This window comes from Gobio gobio (genome assembly GCF_949357685.1).
Source record: "Gobio gobio genome assembly, chromosome: 22".
Taxonomy (NCBI): domain Eukaryota; kingdom Metazoa; phylum Chordata; class Actinopteri; order Cypriniformes; family Gobionidae; genus Gobio; species Gobio gobio.
In genome coordinates, this window is record NC_137118.1 from 12,159,725 (window position 1) to 12,182,332 (window position 22,608).

Below are 22,608 nucleotides of genomic sequence, written 5' to 3' on the forward strand. Positions count from 1 at the left end.
TTTTCCTATTTAAAACTTGACTCTTCTACAGTTACATCGTGTGCTAAGACCAACTGAAAATGAAAAGTTGCGATTTTCTACACCTATATAGCTAGGAAATACTTTCTCATTCCTGTGTAATAGTCGCGGATCTTCGCGGCCGTACCATGGCTGCAGCAGCGCAATGATATTACACAGCGCCTGAAAGTAGCCCCAGCTAGGTAACTTTCAATGTGACCGGCACTAAGTTTGTGTAGTTGCAGAGAAAGTTTCAGGCTTGCAGCCGACAAATTGTGTTGTGGATTTACCTGTGTGATTAGCCATGGTTCTGTGTTGTAAAGGGCTTTGTGATAGTAAGTCGAAGGTGTATACTAGCACCATGTTTCACAGAATACCAACAAATCATTGTGCCGCTGCAGCCATGGTACGGCCGCGAAGATCCGCGACTATTAGGAATGAGAAGTATAGTTCCTAGCCATATAGGTGTAGAAAATCGCAACTTTTCATTTTCAGTTTGTCTTAGCACAAGATGTAACTGTAGAAGAGTCAAGTTTTAAATAGGAAAAATATTGAAAGTGTCTTTGGTCATTTTTTGAATGAGATGCTAATGGACTGTTTAGAATCAATGATGTATGCTAAGCTATGCTAAAAGTGCTACCGCCAGATACAAAGATCGGCTGAATGGATTCAAAAACGGTAAAACTCATCTATTTAACTCTAGGGGACTTATAAAATGAGCCTATTTTCAAAAAAAGTGGAGTGTTTATTTAAGTAACTGGGAGAGTAAGAGCGATTCTTAGCTTTAAGAAATTTGATAACTTGCTTTTATACTTAAAGTAGGAGTACATTTCATGAATTCTCAGCACTTTGAGAAGCTTAAAGCTACACTGTGTGATATTTTCCCCCATCTAGCGGTGAAACGGTATATGACCATCCAGTGAATTTTAGTTTCTGTTCCTCTCAATTCCCATTTCGTTTTAACTCCTATGGTGGCCGATTTAGTCCAAGATTAACATGGCTTCCAGTTCGTCCACATTCGACACGGTGCCTGTGGGATATTCTGTGCGCAGTGGGATGGTTGGAACTCAACTGGCCTAATTATTCGGCTAGAAAGAACTGCAGATAATCCAGAGTGAACTTTGATGATAGTAATGTTTATTCAGTCATCCAATTGCAAGGCATAAACAGGTTTGCGTGGATATGTACATAAATGTGGTTTCTGTGAGAGAACAAATAAGGATGGTAAATATACATGATAATGACATAACAGAAGATACACAGTTAAGAACTGTATAACTATACTTATAAGTTACATTTGTATAATGTAACCGTAAACCAGAGCTTATTGTACCATATATAGGCGCTAAATGCAGCTGCATTAAAAGGAGCGGAGTAGAGCTGCAACTAACGATTATTTTTTCTGTCGACTAATCTAACGATTATTTTTTCGATTAGTCGACTAATCTAACGATTATTTTTCCCAGATTAATCTTATTATTCTTTTTTTACTGATTATTGTATTTCAAAGAGGGTAGTGAATTTGTATATTATTTTAACATGAAATCAATGAATGATGACAATATTAATTGTATTTCAGGAAGGGTAGTGTACATAGTATGCCATTTTATAATGAAATATATGAACAAAAGAAGCTTTTTAAACATAATATATAATGATACTATTCATCATAAAATGTATACAGAGTAGGCCTAATTAGGAAAAGTTGTTTACTATAGTAGGTGAGTATGATTTACTTATTGATTTGTGTCAATAGTAAACGAAAATGCACTTGTATTTATCTGCAAAAGGTTCACATACAGGAGCTTTCAGCATTGTGTTAATGTATAACTAGTCGTCTATTTTGAAGATACATGTGCATAAACAACGACTAAAGCTGCCAGAAGTTTTTGCCCAAACTTCAAAGACAAATGATTAAATGATTAAATGATTAAAGCTAGAGGCATATCTTAACTTTAATGTTACTTTAATCATGTAAACTACCTATATACAACAAGTTATTATGCATATGTGTTTGGGACAGAGCGGAACCAGGTCGCATTAACAGGAGATATATGCAGCCCATAATAAATAAAAGCACGAGACGTACTGGGGTCGGAGAAGAAAACAGGAAAATGTGACCGTCTGTTGCAATACACGCGCCACGGTTCAGCTGCGCGAGAGAACACTGGTATGGCAGCAGGGTTGCCAGGTTTACACAACAAACCCCACCCATTCGTTACTCAAAACTAGCCCAAAACAAGCCCAATCGCGTTTCGGGGAGGTTCTCTGGTAAACATCGCGTTCGGGGGGATAAATATGTGTGTTTTTTTGCTTCAACCCGCGGACAGGAGATACAGCCCGCGGCAACAGTGTAGAAGTAGCCCAATTCCGCGGAAAAAAGCAGACTTGGCAACTCTGACTGCAGTGTGAAAGCTCCCGCTCTCCACGCGCACAGCTTCTGCTCTGCCACCGCGTGCAGTGTGAAACCGGCGTTACAGAGCGAACAAAGCACAGTTTTATTCGGCTTCTGTTTAAAGTACTCCCACACTTTTGAATGTCGCGGTCTGGCTTTATATGATAAATGATCATTTTCACTATGCCCGGGTGCAGAAGCTGCCATTATTCTAGATCTTCTGTTCCATTCTAGAACGAGAATGGAACAGAAGAGATTCTAGACGACGTCGACGCGTCGTTGCAGCCCTAGAGCGGAGCTGCCGCTGCCGCTGCTAACAAGCGGTGTCGGGTTACAAAAGTGTGTGCGGCGCTTTAACGTTAGCACTGCAGTGCGCTCTGTATAACAAGTGTTAATATGCCGATCAGACCTGATACATATTTCCATCAACATACATTTCAAGCAAATATTTTCTATAAACGAATAAACATTGTTGATAACAAAATAATTGAATGATTATTCAAATAGGTGAGCATTACACTATTGTATGTTGACACAAAAATACTTCTGAGGTGACATCAACTGAATTACGCGATGACACACTCTGAAACACATCTACAATGACAATAACTATTATTACTTACGGAGTTATTAAAGGGGGGGGGGAACACTCAGTTTCAGTCAGTCTCATGTCAATCTTGAGTACCTATAGAGTAGCATTGCATCCTGCATATCTCCGAAAAGTCTTTATTTTTATTATAATTATAAAAGAAAGATGCGCTGTTCCGAGTCTTTCCGAAAAAAGCCGTGCGGCTGGGGGCGTATCGTGTGGGCGGAGCTAAAGAATGTCGAGCGCGCGCCGCTGTTACTGTGTTGAGTGCGTCTGAAAGCTGCGTCATCCCTAAAAGCGGGGAAAAACTTTATTCAACATAAAAAATGGCTTTTAATCAGATACAGCCATACATCTATGATCCGGAATCAGACCCAGAGGCTGAAGTTGAACAGGAGCAGCAGCAAACACGACTAGAGCAGGACGTCGACTATGTGGTATAAGTTACACTAACTATATAATATGCTTAGCGGCTTGTGTTATTTAGAACACCATGTCAAGCGCGAGTGTTACAATGTGTGTGTGTGTGTGTGTGTGTGTGTGTGTTTACGCGTGGTTTGTGTAGACATGATTTGTAGTAAGCGGACTGGTTTTGCGCGTCAGGCTAGTGTTTACATAGAAAGACATGGAATAGTAGCGCATTTGAATGAAGAAGCGCGCTTATTTAGTTCAACATATTTCTCCACTCTTTGTGTATTGTTGTTTGGAGTGCTTTTACAATACACAAACATACACATATAGTGGCCAGCTAAACAAATGTACACACTATACATCGCATGCTCCATTGATCAATACGTGATCATGTTTGGGCTACTTGATGGGCATAGGCAAAAACAGACATTTGAAGCAGTCAAACCTGCGGTTCCAACGTTGGGACCTTTATCGTTGGGACCGCTCCATCCTTCAGTATTAGGCGATCTGAAAATCCGTCGTCGAACTGGGCCTTGTTTATAAAACAATCGGCACCGAAATGCAGGGAACAGACATATATATTTGCGCAACTCAGTTGCTGATCCGGCTGTACGAGCCAGCGCTTTGATGGGCGTAGCCTATTGCTTTCACGCTCTCTCTCTCTCTCTCTCTCTCTCTCTCTCTCGCGCGCGCTCTTCCGGTAGAATTGTCCGTACGGCCCATACAAGGAAATTCCGCCCTGTTGACGTCAAGCGGACCCATGATCGAAAAAAACTTTCCGAAATTTATGACTAACAGGAAGTACTAATTTTGGCAAAGAAATACTCCCATCAAACGTCCACCTTAGCTTTTGAAACTGTGTCCATGTTTAGCATGGGAATTAGGGATGTGACGGTGAGGAAATTTTCCCACCGGTTAATTGATGTGTGACAACACCGGTAATACCGGTATCACCGGCGGAGGCTTTTAAATCACTAATTCTATCTAACCGAAAGTAACATACACGACCGCTCTGAACTGAAAACGCGCCAGTGCGCACACACCGTGAATGACAGCTCGTCTGTAAATGCGCGCTCTGTGAGGCCATGGGCGCGTCTCAATCAGTTCCCTAGTTCAGTAGTCAGGGCACTGATCAAGCATTTATCAGTCTATGATTGAGATGCACGCCATGAATGAATAACAGTTCGTCCGTAAAGCCTCGTTTATACTCGACGCGCCCGCACGAGCGCGAGGGTGCGCGCGGCAAAAATAAATGCGCGCAGTCAGCGTAGCGGAGGCTCTCACTGCGGAGCCAGGCGAAAGTAAACAATGCGCGCTCTGTACGGCCGTGCACATTGTACTTTCGGTTTTGAATTAGCGCCAATTCAGCTGCGGGTTGCTTGAATTGTGGGTTCATTAGCCTATTATTTTTAATGAAAAACACAACAACAAAACAAATGACAAACTCCCTTAAATAGGCGCTTTTACGTTTCGCTGTGAAACCAAATCTTCCGCGATCATCTCAGTCAGCTCCTCACTCTTAAATCTGATGAATGACTCCTGCCGCTGCCGAAACCCACGGTCGGATCCTGCTTTATTAAGCAGATACGTTCAGTTTTTATTTGTATTGTCTGTTCTCTTACTGAATTAAATTATTTTATTACTATAAAAAAATCAAAAAGACGGTGGGCGGTGCCACGGTGGGCAAGTGATGTAACCGGTGTTGAGTCTGGACACCGGTAACACCGGCAACACCGACTATCGTAGCAAGCCTAATGGGAATCCAAGTCTTTAACAGTGCAAAAAGATCAGTATGCATGAAACAGCATTTCACCCCCCCTTTAACGCACAGAAATACCACACAAGGAAAAACAGACTTTTGAGGAATAAACAAGCCAGGAAAACTCTGTATAACTCTGTTACTGGACGTTGCTGAGATGAAAACTCTCTGCACATGCACCAGACAAGTCTGAACAAGTTGACGCGCACATGCGCGAGGCAGAGAATTTTGTTACAGTGCCATCGAGTGTTAAAACGCGAAAGGCGAAGCTTGAATTTACGGGTCCTTCTTTGGCTAATGTACTTTCAAGATGGAGGGGCAACATGGCGACCTGCATTCGAACCCCTACCCGTATGTATTTTAAATGGCATATTATAAACTTACGAGAATACTTTATTACTTGAAAGAAGTAAATATACATTAATGAGCACATATATTTTTGAAAGAACTAAGTGTTTTTAGCTAAGAATAAACTAAAAAAGTTACACATTGTAGCTTTAATAAATACGGGCCCTGATCTCATACAAGTACTTTTTTTTTGCAAAAACATATTTTAATTTATCTATTAATTTTGATGACTTTTTTGTACACAATCCCTCATTAATTTCTGAACCAGCACAATAGATAAAATCAAATTAGAAATAAGTTATTGATTGTATCTGAAGCAGTAAGTTTTACATCCAATCACATTAATGATGTTAATAAATAAATGCACCAGCAATTTAGTAATATACCAGCAGTTGTGGTCTTGACCGGTCTTGAAACAAAATCCTCCAAGTCTGAGAGACAAGACCAAGTACAAATGTGGTCAAGACCGAGACAAGACTTTCAAAAAATGGTCGTAAGACTGGTCTCGAGTACTATAACACTAGGGTTTACTACCTGACAGGATCATTTGTCATTATTTCTCATGAGGATGAGAGTGAACAGAGGCTGAACGGGACCTGTGCAATAACACCTTGATGTTGAGTCCTGCTGTTATTTGATCATTATCATCAGCTGCCCTCTGTTTTTCCTGCATATCTCAGATTCCAGCTCTGTTCGATCACACCTGTTTGGAAAACTGCTCACTCGTTTTCTCCGCCTACAAGTGTTCTGATCCTTCTTCTCCCCTGCCGCCACATGTGCGACATAATAAATTATGCAAAAAATAAAAAAGTGCATTAAATGCAAAAACATAGCCATAGCCATTTCCTTAACATAACCTTGACATACTCTTTAAATCATGAGTGTAAAAGCTCAGGAGATTTGGTTCAAGAGGTATTTTTTGTTCTCGAGTCCAAAATTAGAGCATCTGTTTCTGTTGGAGTAAAGGTTTAATTTTGTGCGCCGTCTCTAAAGACAGGGGTGCTTATGTTATCATCACCTGAACACACGCATCTGAGTTATTTTTCAAACCAGACATCGGAGATGTTGAAACTATGTAGTGCTGAAGCAATGACTTCTCGACTCTGTACCAAAAACACGCCTGAGGGATCAGATTTACAACATGTCATATACATAATAGATCCCTTAATGGTGTGATTTATACCATGAGATCAGATGTATGTGTTGTAACTAGTTTCTGTAAAACCTTACTGGTAAAACCTATTTAGGTAACTGAAACTGTAAAAGCTACTCATTAGGGAACACACTCAATATACGTTTTACAAGTTTTTGACCATTAGTTTCAGTTGAGCTTTTATTATTTTTTGTTTTAAATGATTTTAAAGCGTGTGTAAAAATGATCGGGTGGTAAGACAGGAGGGAGGGGCTTCTTGATCTCCACAGCCAATGAAATGCAAGGATGCAATTGCTGGTATTGAGTCCAGTATTTAAAGGCTTCGCCATTTGAAATTCTCACATCTGAACAGAGCAAAGATGAGACAGAAGGTGAGTGATTTTATGTGGCTTTCAGTTTTCTTTGCCGTATATCCTTAGACGTATAAACCGTCATCTTAATTTTCATCTAGCAGTGCCAAATATGTAGTTAATGTTTTGATTTTAATATTGAATAGTAAATTTCAACGTATCAGACTAATCAGTTGAGGAAATGTTGTAGCTCTTTTTCAATATTTGTATGGTACAAATATGATTGTTAATAATAATAACAAAAAAAAAACTGTTTTCAGGTGACATATCTGCTGTGCCTTCTTGGGGCTCTGCACTGTTTATTAATTCTGCCAGGTATGATTATTTATATCCAAAACCTTTCTTCAAGAAATTCATAGTCAGCTTAAATATCATTTGAAATAATTTTGCAGTGTCGCAGGCAACATCTCTAGCAAAAGTCTCCAAGGACAAAGGTAAGACTGAAATATCTCAAATAACATTTAGTGCCTTCACTTTTGCATGTGAAACTTAGACTATTCCATCATAATAGCTATTTTAATTATGCATTACAACTAATTTCTCTTGCAGCATCTAATCCAGCCGTCAGCATTGACTCTGATCAGGCTCATGATTTTCTGGCACATGCACGTCTGAGGAGAAGCGCTGACCCCAACTGGCATCGCAAAAATCCAGACTTTCAGTCCTACTATCGTTACTACAGCAGTATTGGCCACACTGAAGGGGTAAGAAAAACATTATATATGCTTTGTTTAAAAATGTTTTAACCTATTATACTTTTTTCCCTACTAGTATTAGTAATAAATAGCTGTTCTTGATCAAATGAAGGATGACTATTATTAAATAAACTGGTCTAAATGTAATAAGTACAGTGATATATTCATTTAGTGAAATATTAATAATTGTTCCTCAAATTATGAATCTGATAACTATTTTATTTTTTAAGCTATACTTCAGTTCAAGAGATAGTTCACTCAAAAATTTAAATCTAACATTAACTTTATGTAACAAATTATGTAACATAACGGTCATGAAAATTTGGTCATCATTTACTCACCCTCGTGTCATTCCAAACACATAAGATTCTGGTTAGTCTTCGAATCGAAAAAAAAAAATATTTTGGATAAAATATAAAAGGTTTCTGTCCATTCTTTGAAAGTCTAGGTAACCAAAGCTTAGAAGATCCTAAGGCGTCACAAAATGAATCCATACAATTGAGCAGTTTAATCCAAGTCTTGGATCTTCTAAATTTTCAAAGATTAACCAAAGTCTTATGGATAATGACATGAGGGTGAGTAAATGATGACCGAATTTTTATTTTGGGGGTGAACTATCCCTTTAAGCTTTTGCCTCAGCCAGCAATATACACTAGAAGTAAGAACAGAAGTATTTTCTACTGAAATGCACAAAGGAGCTGTATTTTCTCTGGTTCATCCTTCTCTTTTTCTCTTCTAGCTTTATGAGATAGACAGACTTCGAATGCTTTACCAGCAGATGCGACATCTGGAGCTCACCTATGGCCCTGATGCATCCAAATACCAGAATACCCTCGGTCTTCAACTTATGTCGACGCCTCCCCCCACAACCCAGCCTCCACCCCCTACCTTACCACCTGTGTCCAAGATGGATGTCATGTACCTGTGTAATTCAAAAGACCCCCAATGCAAGCCACATATTGTGTACCTGCCCGCCGGTGGTGTGCCTGTACTTTGCGATCCACGTTACCACCCAAACTGTAAACTTAGCCCTGTCCAGGATCCCCCCTCTCCACCTGAAACTGCCCCAGAGCCAGTGACGTCTGCCCCTCCTCCTCCTCCCCCACAAAAATCCACTCCACCACCACCTCCTCCTCCAATGATTATCAAAGGAATGGAGTATGACTGTGATCCCTACTGGGACCCTGACTGCCTCATCGACAGTCCTCCCAGGCCAGTAAAGGTGATCGAACAACAACCAGAGCTCCCATCTGAGAAGTTAAAAAAGGAAACGGGGAACAAAGTAATCCTAAATGCTCCAGTTCCAACCTATGATCCATATGACTTCAATCAAGATCTGTATGATCCATTCCACCATGCAGCTTGATTAAAAAAATCAGTCTAAAAAATTGCATTCAATAATTTACCCTTACATTCATGTGTTTTAACCAAATTGATGTATAATTTGTAACATAAAGTAAACCATGACCGTATAATATGTTGGCTAGTTAATGTTAGATTTAAATTCTTTAAATAAATCAAATATGGAGGCCAGAATAAAGGATATGGACACCGTTTGTGCATGCTCACGTCTTTTATTGACATCATAAAATGTATTTAATTAATGTTATATTTTGACGTTTTGTCTATTTGTTTCATATGTAGGCTATTTAAGCCTAAAAGAAAGTATATGGGCATACTGACACCATCAGGTCATGGAGAGGAAACGTTTATAGAAAAACAAATCCTTTCGTCTTTCAAAACACATCATTCATTCGTAAACTGATAACAAGGATCAGGAAGTAGAATAGTGTATCCATTTGTAAACCATTTTCCTGATGGTCGCACAGGGTAGCGTGGCCGAGCGGTCTAAGGCGCTGGATTTAGGCTCCAGTCTCTCTGGAGGCGTGGGTTCGAATCCCACCGCTGCCAAATATGTTTTCAAAACTTAGGAAGATATCCTAAATCTTTTAACATTACACGTTGAAGAGCACAGGCTTCCAACTGTGGCACAGCTTTGTCTCGTTTTACATGTTTTTTGTACATATATATTTTTAACTGGTCAACTTTTCACAAAATCCAAATGTTTCTTGAGTTCTCAACAAACGCATTATTGGTCTAGTTACTTATTGAGCAAACTTGTACAATAAACACGATTTGCGAAATTCAAAAGGCACCGCTGGGATTCGAACCCAGGATCTCCTGTTTACTAGACAGGCGCTTTAACCAACTAAGCCACGGCGCCTACGAGCACGTCCATATAAGGTGGTTTTTTGAAAACACATAATGATCACCTGTTTTAGATATGCATTCGGGTTTCATTAATGAAAAATGCATCTAGGTTACCAGAGGGGCATTCGTATTTCCTGTGTAAAGCAAAGTACATTTCCCACAATCCTTTGTACCTTTCATATAAGCAGGACAAACCTTGGAAACTGGTAGATGGTAGACATTGTCACTTTGCATTTTGGATTACCGGATAATGTTTACACGTAGCACGACAACTTCCTGAAAACAATTCGACGAGGATGGGATTCGAACCCACGCGTGCAGAGCACAATGGATTAGCAGTCCATCGCCTTAACCACTCGGCCACCTCGTCTCCACGCCTGCGCACTACAAACAACACAAATTTAAAATTAAAACACAATTGTTAAATAAAATAGAACACATTAAGAACAATTTAAACAGATACACATACTTAAATCAAGACACAAAAAATGTCATCTAAAACTGTCACGTATTCCTGACTGGATCAGATTACCACAAAACTAACAAATCACAGTACGTCTAATTAATATAATATAATTATAAATATGAGATATATTTCTAATTTACACTTTATTTTAAAAAAATCAAGGATCAGACAGGATTCATTAAGGGGTCGTTACTCCCAAAATAAATACGGAGAATAATCACGTATTCATAGAATCCAATCATCATGTACTGAAACCTTATATTTAAGGTAACAGGTAAGGATATACCAAACCGATGTACTGAGCTTCTGGCCTCGGGAGGGTTTTATAAACCAAGCATGGCTTTTCAATCATGGTTGTGATTCTATCTCAGTTAACGGATTCAAAGTACAAATCAAGTGTTGTGTCATAAATGTAATGAGTATTACAAGATAAATGTTTTTTTTATGAGTTTTAAAAGGTAAACTACAGATGTTAAATTATGTTTCTTTCCGCTCTCATTAACATGCCGGTGTTTCCTGCGATCCCATTGGTAGATTTTAAAATCGATGGTATTTTCGCTATTCATTCGCAAATAGGTACGTGTACCCGTTAAATAAATGCCTATATACAGAGTATTTCAAATTTACATCAAAATGATTTGATACAAACACTAAAATGTGCGTTTATTTAATTAAAAATGAACAGTTGACACGAGTGGGGAGGAGGGGCTGACGGGCTGTGGGCGTTCGCCATTGAAGTGGCACACAGGCCGAAGCTGAGTGAATCATTACTCTCAAGAAGTGAGATAAAGCCTAATACATATTTAAATCAAATTACTGCTAACGATTCAAGTTTCGATTATGAAATTACCATTCTAGAAATGTTAGAAATCTACAAAGTTCCTAGCAGAACTGATCAAGGACACAAGGAATTTTTGAAGTGTGTATTTGTATAACCTTATTCTTGTAGCCATATGATTAATACCATATGCATATAGCGTCATCTAGTGGCCGAAGAACCATATTAACGTGTTATTGAAACGTGCCCACGTATTATTTTAAATAATAGAATTACATTATATTATCATTTTATTATACCGTTAAACTGAACGATGTTGTCACGTTGACAATTGTGTCATTTATAATGTGACTACTATAATAAACAACGTCTATCAATACTTTTCTTTATGGGTGATATGAACGATAACAGTTATATACACGCCTGACCTGACTATTAAACAAAATAAATGTTTAAAAATACAAATCGCACGTCCATAGTTGGCTTTTTTTATAGTCATAGAAAAACGACTGCTTTTTTATAGTCATGGAAAAACAACCACACTCAATGGTAGCGTGGCCGAGCGGTCTAAGGCGCTGGATTAAGGCTCCAGTCTCTTCGGGGGCGTGGGTTCGAATCCCACCGCTGCCAAACACTTTTTTTCTTTTCTTTTGTACTATTACATTTTATTGACACATATGTCATACATTAGATAACATCGTCCGTAGGGCATAAGTAGAGTCGAAATATTTAAAAACATTCACTAATTATAGTGCTAAAGGTATTATGAAATGGTAGTGGTGGCATGTGCTAGCAGGATAGGCTACATTATAATACTACCGTTCCAAAGGAAGTGATATCTAAATGTTTTCCCCAAAAGGTAATCAAAAAGCCTGCATACGCAACCCGAAGCCCATTCATCCCTTCACAGACCGCCATTTTGTTTGTTTCAACAATCCTTATAAATAAATTAAACACAGCAGGCCATTGTGTGCCAATAAAATCCACGAACCCCATCCCACGTCCTCTTTAATATCCGTGTTAATACGTTCAGCATAGCGTATACGTATAGCATAAATATGACCTTTCTCATCTAGTCACACTGTCAACATGCAATGCATCCTCCATCTCCTGTCTCTCATGGTCAGTGCTTCCAACCTGCAACTTCCCGGATGACGAGTGACGTCAACGAGCCATCTTTGTTCCCCTAATCCGAGCATCTATTTTTTATGTGTACATAGTGACAGAAGCGAGTAGCGGTAGAGCGCCCTTATTATAAAAGGAATAATAGCGAGGCGCGGCACACCGGTGGAAAGAAATAAATACAAACCTTAAAAAAAAAACATACAAGGAATTACCTCTTTACTGGAATAACCTGGAGAGTGCATTATTTATCCCGGAGACGGGGAGAAACGCCTGAAGCAGCGCGTTCATCCACACACTTCTTGTAGACGCACATAAAACCCGGGTCAAAATGTGAGTACAAATTCATTACAAATATTATTTATTATCTGATTAAGTTTTAGAACCTCATTCTTTGCTCGGTTTTAGGCTGCCATGGCTAATATAACATAACGTAAATACATATATGCACACAATAAGCGTAGCTACTTCATATTATATTTGATTATACACACACACACACACACCATTATTCTACATCTATTACGTATTTCATGAGTCCCACTGAATTCTAACGAGCGCACTTGCTATTTAATATCTAGTCTATAAATAGGCTCCTAATGGCCAATGTTTTTCCATTTCAGTTGCTACTACTGACATACTAAATGTGTCCCGATATTTTAAATCGGTATCACGGAACTAATTTATTTATAATGTAGATATTTTTCGCTTTATTCTGCTGTTTGGAATGAGCGATAACGATAGAATCACGCCTAGACTCCGGATTGGACTGGTTTGGCTGGAAATTGGTCGCGCGCTTTTAAGATAATTTATTAATTGACATTATGTACTGCAATTAATATATTTGTCCGCCCAAACCATATGTCCAGATGCCAATTTCAATGTCAATAAAATAAAAATAAAAACAGGAATTTGTCTAAATTAGCCCAAGGCCCACTCTATTTCATACCAGGTCTGATGGACATTTAGATGAAAATAATTTAAAAAATGTACCTCACGGTTAAAAAAAAAAACACATCCCTTACTTATGCTGTAAACTAGAGGCGTGATATTCCACTCAAGTCGTGGGGGCTGGTAAACGGTCGGTCATATGCTCGCGTTCAGTCAAAGGGGGCGATACAATTTGTTATATTAGCGAATTATATTATTCCCCAATCCACTCAGCACGTTTCTATGGAACCAGGCCTTGATATTCATTGATATGTGGTTAGACTGAAGCCAAATGGCTGGCACAAAGGGCGCAGGTGTTCCTCTGCAGGAAAGATGGCCGTGTATACTAGTATTTTCTAGGCACGCTCGTTTAACTGGTTTAAATAATCGAGGCTGTAAATGGCGCACATCTTCAATAACATGTTGCCAGTCCCTGCCCTATTGGATACTTTTATTAAGGCATCACTGGGACTGGAATGTGATACTGTGATATTACATTTTGGATGAAATGCCTACTGTTGTTTTAAGGTTCTTGCATTTGCCTACACAATATAAACATAGATCAATGTCATAAAAGTGTAAACATCTAGTCCAGTTATTTGAAAAAATGTATGCTGATTTTGACGCAACAATGACAGACACATGTATGCTTAATGAAGGCCTTGTGTGGGGGTGGGGATGTTGTCCCCTTCATTCATATGACCCTGCCTTTACCAGTCAAGGGCCCAGAAACAGAAACAAGTGATTAACCTCATATTCATGTAAAACTACAATAACAATGCTTTCCCACTCACACATTTGGAATTTGTCAGTGAGCACCGGGGAAAAAAGGCCTGGTTATGCAAGGACATTTTTCTGATGGCAAAGTACAAATGTTTTTCATTAAACTCAGGCGTGACACATAACACATTTTGTTTTAAATAAGACATTTTCATCGCAGCCATTAGATAGCGAAACTACGAGGATTTTCTCTACACCCAAATCTAAGAATACTGCTAATTTAGGATTGATTTTATGGCTGAATCACAGACTATTCGTTCTTAAAGCCTATGATAATGAAACAGAAAACTAAGAGCAGCTATACATTTGTTTCTGATTTGTTGAGTTCAGTCGAATTACAAAGAATCATGAATTGTATTAATGGATTTTAGACACAGAAATAAAAATGTTGAGATGCCAGAATGTTACATTAATGTTCTGACCATAAGAACCATTAAACTGATACTGATATTAAATCGTTTCCTCTCAGCGAAGGTCCTTAGGAGCCAAGACTTGATGTCTAAATATAGGCAAGTGTAAATGAGGAGCAGGTAAACAAGGATGGCTAGTAAACAAGAACAAAAATATGGTCAGCTTTACTCTCAGCTTATGCACTATATATGAAAAACTTCACATGACAAAAAAAGATCCCGGTAAGAAAAAGTCTTTCCTTCCACACAAGTAAAGCAAGCAGGGATTATATCCAGGGATCTTTCAGAGGTGACCTTTATACAGAGTTTTGTCTTCCTCTGGTGGATGAGAGTGGCATTAGCAAGGACAGTTTTTTCCCCCCCAGAAATATCTGTTTACTTACACTTCTCCTTTCTGTTAGTGAAGGGCAAAACATTTTAAAGAAATTACAACAATTATTAAAATACATTTAATTTAATTTCACACAATCTTTACAAAAATGGCAAGTAAGCGAGTGAACAGCAGCCGCTAGTCTGCATGAGAGGGTGCAATAATAAAATATGATTGTATGTAATCTTGCTAGCATGATTATTAACACATAACTTCCTGTACAAATGTCTTTATTGTAACTAATTTAGTAATACATATAAATTGCAATTTGAAAACAAATTCCGAATTAGCACTCTATTCTAAAATAGAATGCAAGCAAAACAACCATTTGTTTTTGTAATTTATGACAATACATGCAAATGTGTTTCTCATATATAAATTCAATAAATCACTGTACTAATAAATACAAACATGTATTATTATATCGTATAAGTAATACTGTAATAGTATAGAGGAGTGACTGTGTGTTGATTTGCAGGTCTGCCCCAGCCCCAGCCGGTGCCCCCGCTGCAGAAGGAGCTAACCAACCTCCTAACCTCACCAGCAACCGTCGCTTACAGCAGACACAGGCTCAGGTGGATGAGGTGAGTAAACCCCATCTCTTTGTCTTCTATCAATGATAAGTGCATTTTCAGAACAGACCAGGGGTGTTTCCTCCAAGGAGGCAAGGGAGGCAGTGCCTCCTCGAAAAACTGGATGAGTAAATAATCAATATTTCAAAATTAAAACAACCCAAATATTACAAAATGTGACATTAAAAAGTGTAACAGTCAATGGTTTTTATAAAATAACACTGTCCAACAGTGACACCTGCAGGTGAAGTTTCAGCGGGAGGCTTGCCCCCCCTGAGCCCATTGACTTTTAACAGACCCCTAATGATGCGTTCACACCAGACGCGAATGAAGCGTTTTGCACGAGTTAATTACATGTAAAGTCAATGCAAAGACACGAATGAGGCGGCGCGAAAGACGTGTGATTCGCGCGAATGGCGTGAGTATTCGCGACGCGTTAACCAATCAGGAGCTTGCTCTAGTAGTGACAACAATGAGGACAAAACCATATGTGGATACCCGGAGCTGTACGATACATCTTTGTACTTTATAGAAACAGGAATAAAAAGGATCTTGCTTGGAAGAAAGTGAGTGAGGAGGTCAGACAATCTGGCAAATTATAAAAAACGCTCTTTACTCAATTTGAGCTATATATAGGGTGATTGGGACACTTTTTGCCATTGAGATGACTTGGAAAAAGTGTCCCAATCACCCTGAATTCACCCTATTGAGACAAGCTAGTTAAAGCCGGCCAATTGAGCTTATTCGCCATATTTTAAAACAATGTCAACCATTTCGCGACGAGACAAGCCGGCTGGCAGAAGCCCCTCCCATGATGCAAATTCACGTCTGTTGTATAGTGAATGTCACACGCGAATGAAGCGAATTTCACGGGCGAATGAAACGAGTAAACTCAAAATGTTCAAGCGTCCAACTACGCGCGAATAGCTCGATTTATTCGCTTCATTCGAACACACAGTAAAGAGTGTGGTGGGTTTAGTGGAGGGTAATTGAGAATGAATGGGGGAAAGTCACGTAAGATGAGGCAATGCTTGGATATGATTGGTTCGTGCACATTCTCAAATCAGCCTGAATGAAGACAATGATGGCGTTAATGGGAAGACTAATTAAAAAGTAAGTAAACAACTCAGCCACTTACAGGGCTTGAATTTCGGCACTGGATTGCGGATATTGCACATCATTTTAATCATTCCCTTAGGTCTCGCACTTATAATGCCGGGAAATTCCCGCAAACATTCATTCACTTCACAATCCACACAGATTATTAGATCAAATCAGTCGTTTTAAAACTTTCTCCAAGACGCAAATTCACAAACAGCGGTGCTGCGTCTCTCTCTTCATCTCAAAATGGGTTGCAAGTCAAGCATCAAAGGCTATAAACAAACACTTGAGAAACGCATGTGACAGTATAATGAAAACAGTGTAATGGATCCGTGCACTAGCTCTTAAAATGACAGCAGCCTAATATGTGTCTGTCTTGTAACTTTATTCTATTGTATTTATTTGTGTTACCCCATTGGAAAAACACAAATACAATGAGTGAGCAAACTTGTATAAGAATCACCTAAGGGGCGAATTCCCTCCCATTTTCCAAAACGAAATTCAGGCCCTGACTTTGATATCACTGCTTTATGTAACGTCAAAATCAAACTAGAAATGGCCTGAACATATGATGACTGTGGGGTTAGTTCACAAATAATATACATTGTTTGATGCCTTTTGTTATTATTTAGGAATAAATGTAAAAATGTGCAATATATGTGAGGACTTCCCATTTTAAAACACCATCACACACCACTGGAACAGGTGTATTTAGGGATGGAACATTTTACTAAGATTCACCTTCATCATTTTTCAGGTGGTGGACATTATGCGTGTGAACGTGGACAAGGTTCTGGAGAGGGACCAGAAGCTGTCAGAACTGGATGATCGGGCTGATGCCCTACAGGCTGGAGCCTCACAATTCGAGACCAGCGCCGCCAAGCTCAAGAATAAATACTGGTGGAAAAATGCCAAGGTAAACAACACACAAAGTGCCTCGAGTAAGACTAAAAAAAGGCAATGTATTTCATGACAACACATCTAAATCAAGCAAACAGCTAACGGTAAACCTTAAATCAGTGTATTGTTTTGAAATGAGAGTCATTAATATTATATATTTTAAAATAATCTTTAAATAAAAACAGTACCTGATAAATGCAATCTCTTGTTCTTTTCTAAGGCACATTATATAAATGTCCTAATGTATCAATGTTAGATCTTAATAGTCTAATTTGTACTGCTTTTAACTCTTGTTCCCTCTTTTCTTTAGATGATGATTATCCTGGGGGTGATATGTGTGATTGTCCTCATTATAATCATTGGTAAGCAATGGACATTTTCTCGTTTTTTTTAAAGGAATGTTCTGGGTTAAATACAACACAAAATTATTTTGACTCTCAAAATTGAAATTATTAGTTTGTAATAAAAAAAAATGCATTCCATATATTTATTTTAACGGGGTCGTTTGCTGCTGGCAACATGGGCTTTACATAAAATTTGGCAAAAAAAAAAAAAAAATCAGTGCTTCTTGAGGTTTTCTCTTTTGCCAGAAAGGCGGGGAAACTTCAACACACATACTGCACTGGGCTAGATCTGGCTATCCATAGGAAGGGATATAAAAATGCACTAGTAAGATCTGTAGTTTTAACAAACGGAGCTGTCATTTAGCTGACAAATAATCTGGGAGAACTGGGTGCAGGTACATTAATAATTTACACATATTTAATATACATAATACAAAGCTGGTTGAATATTAATGAAGTTGTCCGTTAAGCGCTATACACTTAACATGGTTTCTGTTTGATTTCACAAGCCGAGATACAAAATATTTTTGAGAGAACATTGTATATTGAACCCAGAACATTCCTGTGAGACTAAATCTGCCTTTCCACTATCCCCGACATTCTCATAGGACCGTCACATTTCGTTGATCTAGTGGCAGTCGCACAGAACTTACAAATTGGCCGTGAAGCGCCCATTACCCTCTGCTTACTCACCATGGTAAAATGAATGAAAAACATAGGTTTTAAATAATTAGCAATTATAGAATAATTATTCATAACCGCCCATTTGAAAGAAATAGTGTTTAATTGGTTTAGCTGCAAAAGTTCAAATATTTCAACGCATCCAAAGCGGAAATCGGATCTGAAAATTTTGCATATGCATATGATCAGATCTACCCAGCTCCCATAATACTTTCCATTGGAAATTATTGCCTTCCGGTCTGTCATTTATCGGAGATAGTGAAAAGGTGGCTTAAATATGAAATACTTATGGCCGGTTTCACAGACAAGATTTAAGCTAGTCTCAGACTAAAATGCATGTTTGAGCTGTTTTAACTGAAAATAACTTCATTGCATTTCATTGTTTTGTCTCAAGTTTTTTTCTAAGGCACATTAATAAAAGCTACGTAAATGTCCTAATTTAACTATGCCCTACTCGTTTACCAGGCTTTACCATTTTTGGCGTACAAAAACATAAGCTTTTGAAATCGGGTTTCAAAGTACACGTTTTTGAAAACAACAATGTTACGTCTCTGTGTAAACTACGTGAATTTGTGAAAACGGTGATGTCATGGGCATGCGTATTACGTGTTCAGTCTATAGACGCGTAACCTTGTTTACAAAGTGACATCGCCACCTACTGGCCTGGTAGCAGAATACAGCGTTTTTAGTCGTTTTCGTGGATCCGTGTAAATGGGGATCGATTTCCCAACATGTCCTCTGTAAGCGAAAAATGCAAAGGAGTTCTTATTACATTCCTTATTACCCTAAGCCTTGTCTGTGAAATAGGGCCACAGTTATATAATCATATATCATCTCATATTGTGATTTTCAAATGTTGACAATAAATCATTTCCTTCTCTTCACAGTGTACTTCAGCACCTAAAGCGCAATGTTCCTACCCCACTCTGAGCTTATGAACGCCCAATTCCAAGCCACAGAGAAATCTCTCCCAAAAAAGATGAGAAAAACGACTTCTCACAACAATCAAATGATTTGCCCTCAAAGAGTCTAAATCTGCCCTATCCCGAGCCCTCTTGCCCCTTGCCTCCACTGCCTCACAACTGGGCCCCTGTCACTCCTCGTTCGTCCCGTCTGTGAGTGTGTGGCCATGTATCCTCTGTAAATACCTCCGGCTTTTCTGAAATACTGTTCATACTCAAAACTCCTGATTACTTGTGACAACGACAACTGATAAAAAAAAAGAAATCACAACCCTTAAAATACGATTAGATTATACAGTATATATTCCAAATGTTCTTTGTAGAGTTTTATTCTGATATAATGTTTTTTTGTAGTTTGTGTGTGAGTGTGCATTTGTATATTTTTTTAAGTTTTGTAAGACTTATTTTGCTTCAGGTTTAAACTACTGCCTCTTAATCTGGGTGTTTGTATCTTGCACGCTCTATTTCACTCTTTCTTGCTAACTGAGTATTGGTGTATTTTTGCACAAGCGATGGACTCCCTTAACCGAGGTACTAAATCAATGTCCCGAAATTTTCCCTTGTCACATCCACTCTATCTCAAACCTACACATTGCCCCCTCAACCCCTTCTTTCTTTCTTTCTTTCTTTCTTTCTTTCTTTCTTTCTTTCTTTCTTTCTTTCTTTCTTTCTTTCTTACCAACAGTACCTACTCTATTAGCGAACTGCCACAACAGACTGGACCAATGACTGTAGATGTTTATCTTCATTTGATGTCTTTAGTGTCTTATCTCTTAAACATTCCTTAATAGCAGTGTAGAATTATGCTGTCTATCAAACAGAGTAAGTGTATTTATCTTAAAGAATTCCACAACAGGTCTTAAACAACCTCAAGTATTTGTAACAGTCAAACTACGTTTTGACATGGATGAAAAAAAAAAGAAAATCACATGGTTTAATTGCGCTGTAAGTGAAACGAAACAAAACGAAAGCAGGACCAAAACTGCCTGCTTGATTCTGCTGGTAAAGATTTTCAAGGCCAGAGAGTCTCCATACAAAGTGTGGGGGTGGGACTGACCGAAAAGGGGAAATAGTATCATGCACAAAAAGCTTGCTTTTTAACTGATTAGACCAGAGGTTCCCAACCACGTTCCTGGAGACCCCCCAACACTGCACATTTTCAATCTCTCCTTTGTCTGATACACCCATTTCAGGAGTCTCTACTAATGAGCTGATGACCTGAACCAGGTGTGTTTGATCAAGGAGTGTTGGGGGGCTCCAGGAACGTGGTTGGGAAGCCAGGGATTAGACTGCAGGTCCGACTGGGAGAGAACCATGAGCTATGTTACTTCCTCGCAGCAGAGCTACTGCCAAACCGATGCACGAGTTCATCCGTCTGAAAGCACACAGGTTGATCTTACCACTTCAACGTGAGCTAGTTTCGACCGCTGTGGTTCTCTCTCTTGTATCTAGATACTGCCTTTTTTTAGCCTTTCTTTTCATTTTAGAAATAGATTTGTATATTATATTTTTGTGTGTGCAGCACGCAGGAAAGGGACCACGTCGTTTCAGGACTTGACGCTGATGCCGTGTGCACAGCGAGCACCTTTGTGTCCCTCGCTATTATCCACCTCTCCGTGTGCCTGTTTGTTGAGTTCAGCTGTAGTTTACACACTGCCAAGCACCTGAGGGGACGGTTTTTTTCTTTTTGTGTGTTTTATTCTTTCATCATGCCCTTCCCGGTTTGCTCTCGCACATACATACGCCTCCATCAGCATCACCCTTCATTCCCATCCGCCCAATCTGTCGACGAGAAGCGAGCCAGGCGTGAAGTGTGCATCTGCACGTGAACACCCCCCCTTCTCGTTTCTCAGTTAGCGCCATTCGCTTTCCTCCTTTCACACTTTGATTCTGTCACTAGCAGCTCATCGCTGTTAGTAGAGTTTGTGTGTGTGGAGTATTTCAGCTTCATTCTGGGAGATTAGACTGCTTAGACCTTTGCAGGTAAAGAAAGGCTGTTCCCATGGCAACCCGGGGGGGGAGGGCATAGATTAGCTGATTGATTGTGACAGGAGGCGGAGCTACTGGGTTAAGGGGGTGGGGCTAGAGAAATTATTCCACTGGTGTGTTTTTACATTTCGTGTCAATCATCTGTACGGAAAAGCCTGATGATTATCTGTAGACTATTTAGCATTTATGGTTTCTGAACAAACAAACTGCTTGTTTCATTTTCACTCCATTCATTTTTCTTCTTTAAAAGGAGATAGCCTTAGTTCATTTCAGTTTTTTTTCATCCCTGCATGCTCATTCACTCCTTTGTCCCACTCGCATTGAGCTATTTTAATGAAAAATGACCAAAGACCATGTTATATCTCGCTTATACTGCCAAATGCCATCAAAAACAGGTTAAGAGACAACATTTCCCCAAATCTCTGGTTTTTAAAAGCCTCATCCAGCAAAAGTAATCGAGAAATCCCCCAACTCTCCGCATATTTGTCAGGTCTATGTTTATTTTACTTGAATATTTAGTATCGGTAAACAAGTGACGTGATAAGGAATTTGAAACCACAATCCGACAGACAAATCCAGGCCTGATATCTGAAATAATGATAGCACAACTTCTCCTTTAGGTCTGTATATGTAATGCTGAGTATGACAAATGAAACTATTACTTCGTGGCTGTTTAAGAAGAAAAAAGACAAAAAAATAATCTGTATTGTTTCGTGTTGTAGTGTGGGCTTCATCTGGGGGAAGGGGGTCCTTTTTTTAGATTTTACATTTTAAGGCATAAACAATCTGGAATTAGAATAAGATGTTGATAATATCAAAATAGAGAATCTCTATATTATATTAGGCAAATATAAAGATTTTTTTTTTCCTCCCGGGGGTTGTAAACATTTTAAAGGGATCTGTAACTAATAAACTACACGCATTGGGGTAGGACGAATTAATCAAAGCGTTTGAAAACACTTTCCCAATTGAAAGGATTCTAATAGGGGACTACTACAAATAATGTATGTGCTATTCTGTTTTTCTTTGTGTGAGTGTATGAAGACATTTTCTTTTGTCTTGGCACTTACTGTATGTTTTGTTCAAAACCATGTGGGTTGAGAGGGATGGTGGGAGAAGTTTTGTCACACCAGCCTGTTAAAGATGCTGCTTCTTCTTTATTGGGAGGGAACCAATGAAGACGCAGAACTTTACCGGACAGTGATTTCTCCATTCCTCACATCATACAGTTGTTTAGTCTTCAGTTGTTTACTTTATTTTAAGCAGAAATTAGTTAAGGCTTCACAGTGGTGCTC

At 38.9% G+C, this 22,608-nt stretch overlaps 2 protein-coding genes across 3 annotated transcripts; both read left to right on the plus strand.

The window, feature by feature from the left end:
- The first annotated feature begins 5,508 nt into the window (after positions 1-5,508).
- On the plus strand, positions 5,509-9,253 carry and3 (actinodin3). Its single transcript, XM_079805436.1, has 4 exons — positions 5,509-7,317; positions 7,395-7,436; positions 7,552-7,706; positions 8,437-9,253. The coding sequence occupies exon 4, from the start codon at positions 8,461-8,463 to the stop codon at positions 9,061-9,063; it is 603 nt and encodes a 200-aa protein (XP_079661562.1). The 5' UTR covers positions 5,509-7,317; positions 7,395-7,436; positions 7,552-7,706; positions 8,437-8,460; the 3' UTR covers positions 9,064-9,253.
- Positions 9,254-12,301: 3,048 nt separating this feature from the next.
- On the plus strand, positions 12,302-21,988 carry vamp2 (vesicle-associated membrane protein 2). Of its 2 annotated transcripts, XR_013815519.1 has the most exons (6): positions 12,302-12,607; positions 15,243-15,348; positions 17,195-17,353; positions 17,648-17,699; positions 19,250-19,739; positions 20,586-21,988. XR_013815519.1 is itself a non-coding variant. In XM_079803867.1 (5 exons), coding segments are annotated over exons 1-5 (336 nt in total). In that variant the 5' UTR covers positions 12,302-12,605; the 3' UTR covers positions 19,267-21,988. The 2 variants fall into 2 exon arrangements, 1 of the variants encoding a protein (XP_079659993.1); XM_079803867.1 differs by having other exon boundaries at positions 19,250-21,988.
- The last annotated feature ends 620 nt before the right edge of the window (positions 21,989-22,608 follow it).

Excerpts from the sequence above, each read along its gene's own strand:
- vamp2 (XM_079803867.1), top strand. Across the intron at positions 15,349-17,194 it reads CACAGGCTCAGGTGGATGAG|GTGGTGGACATTATGCGTGT; the intron begins GTGAGTAAACCC and ends ATCATTTTTCAG. Across the intron at positions 17,354-17,647 it reads ACTGGTGGAAAAATGCCAAG|ATGATGATTATCCTGGGGGT; the intron begins GTAAACAACACA and ends TCTTTTCTTTAG.
- and3 (XM_079805436.1), top strand. The coding sequence starts at position 8,461 with ATGCTTTACCAGCAGATGCGACATCTGGAGCTCACCTATGGCCCTGAT.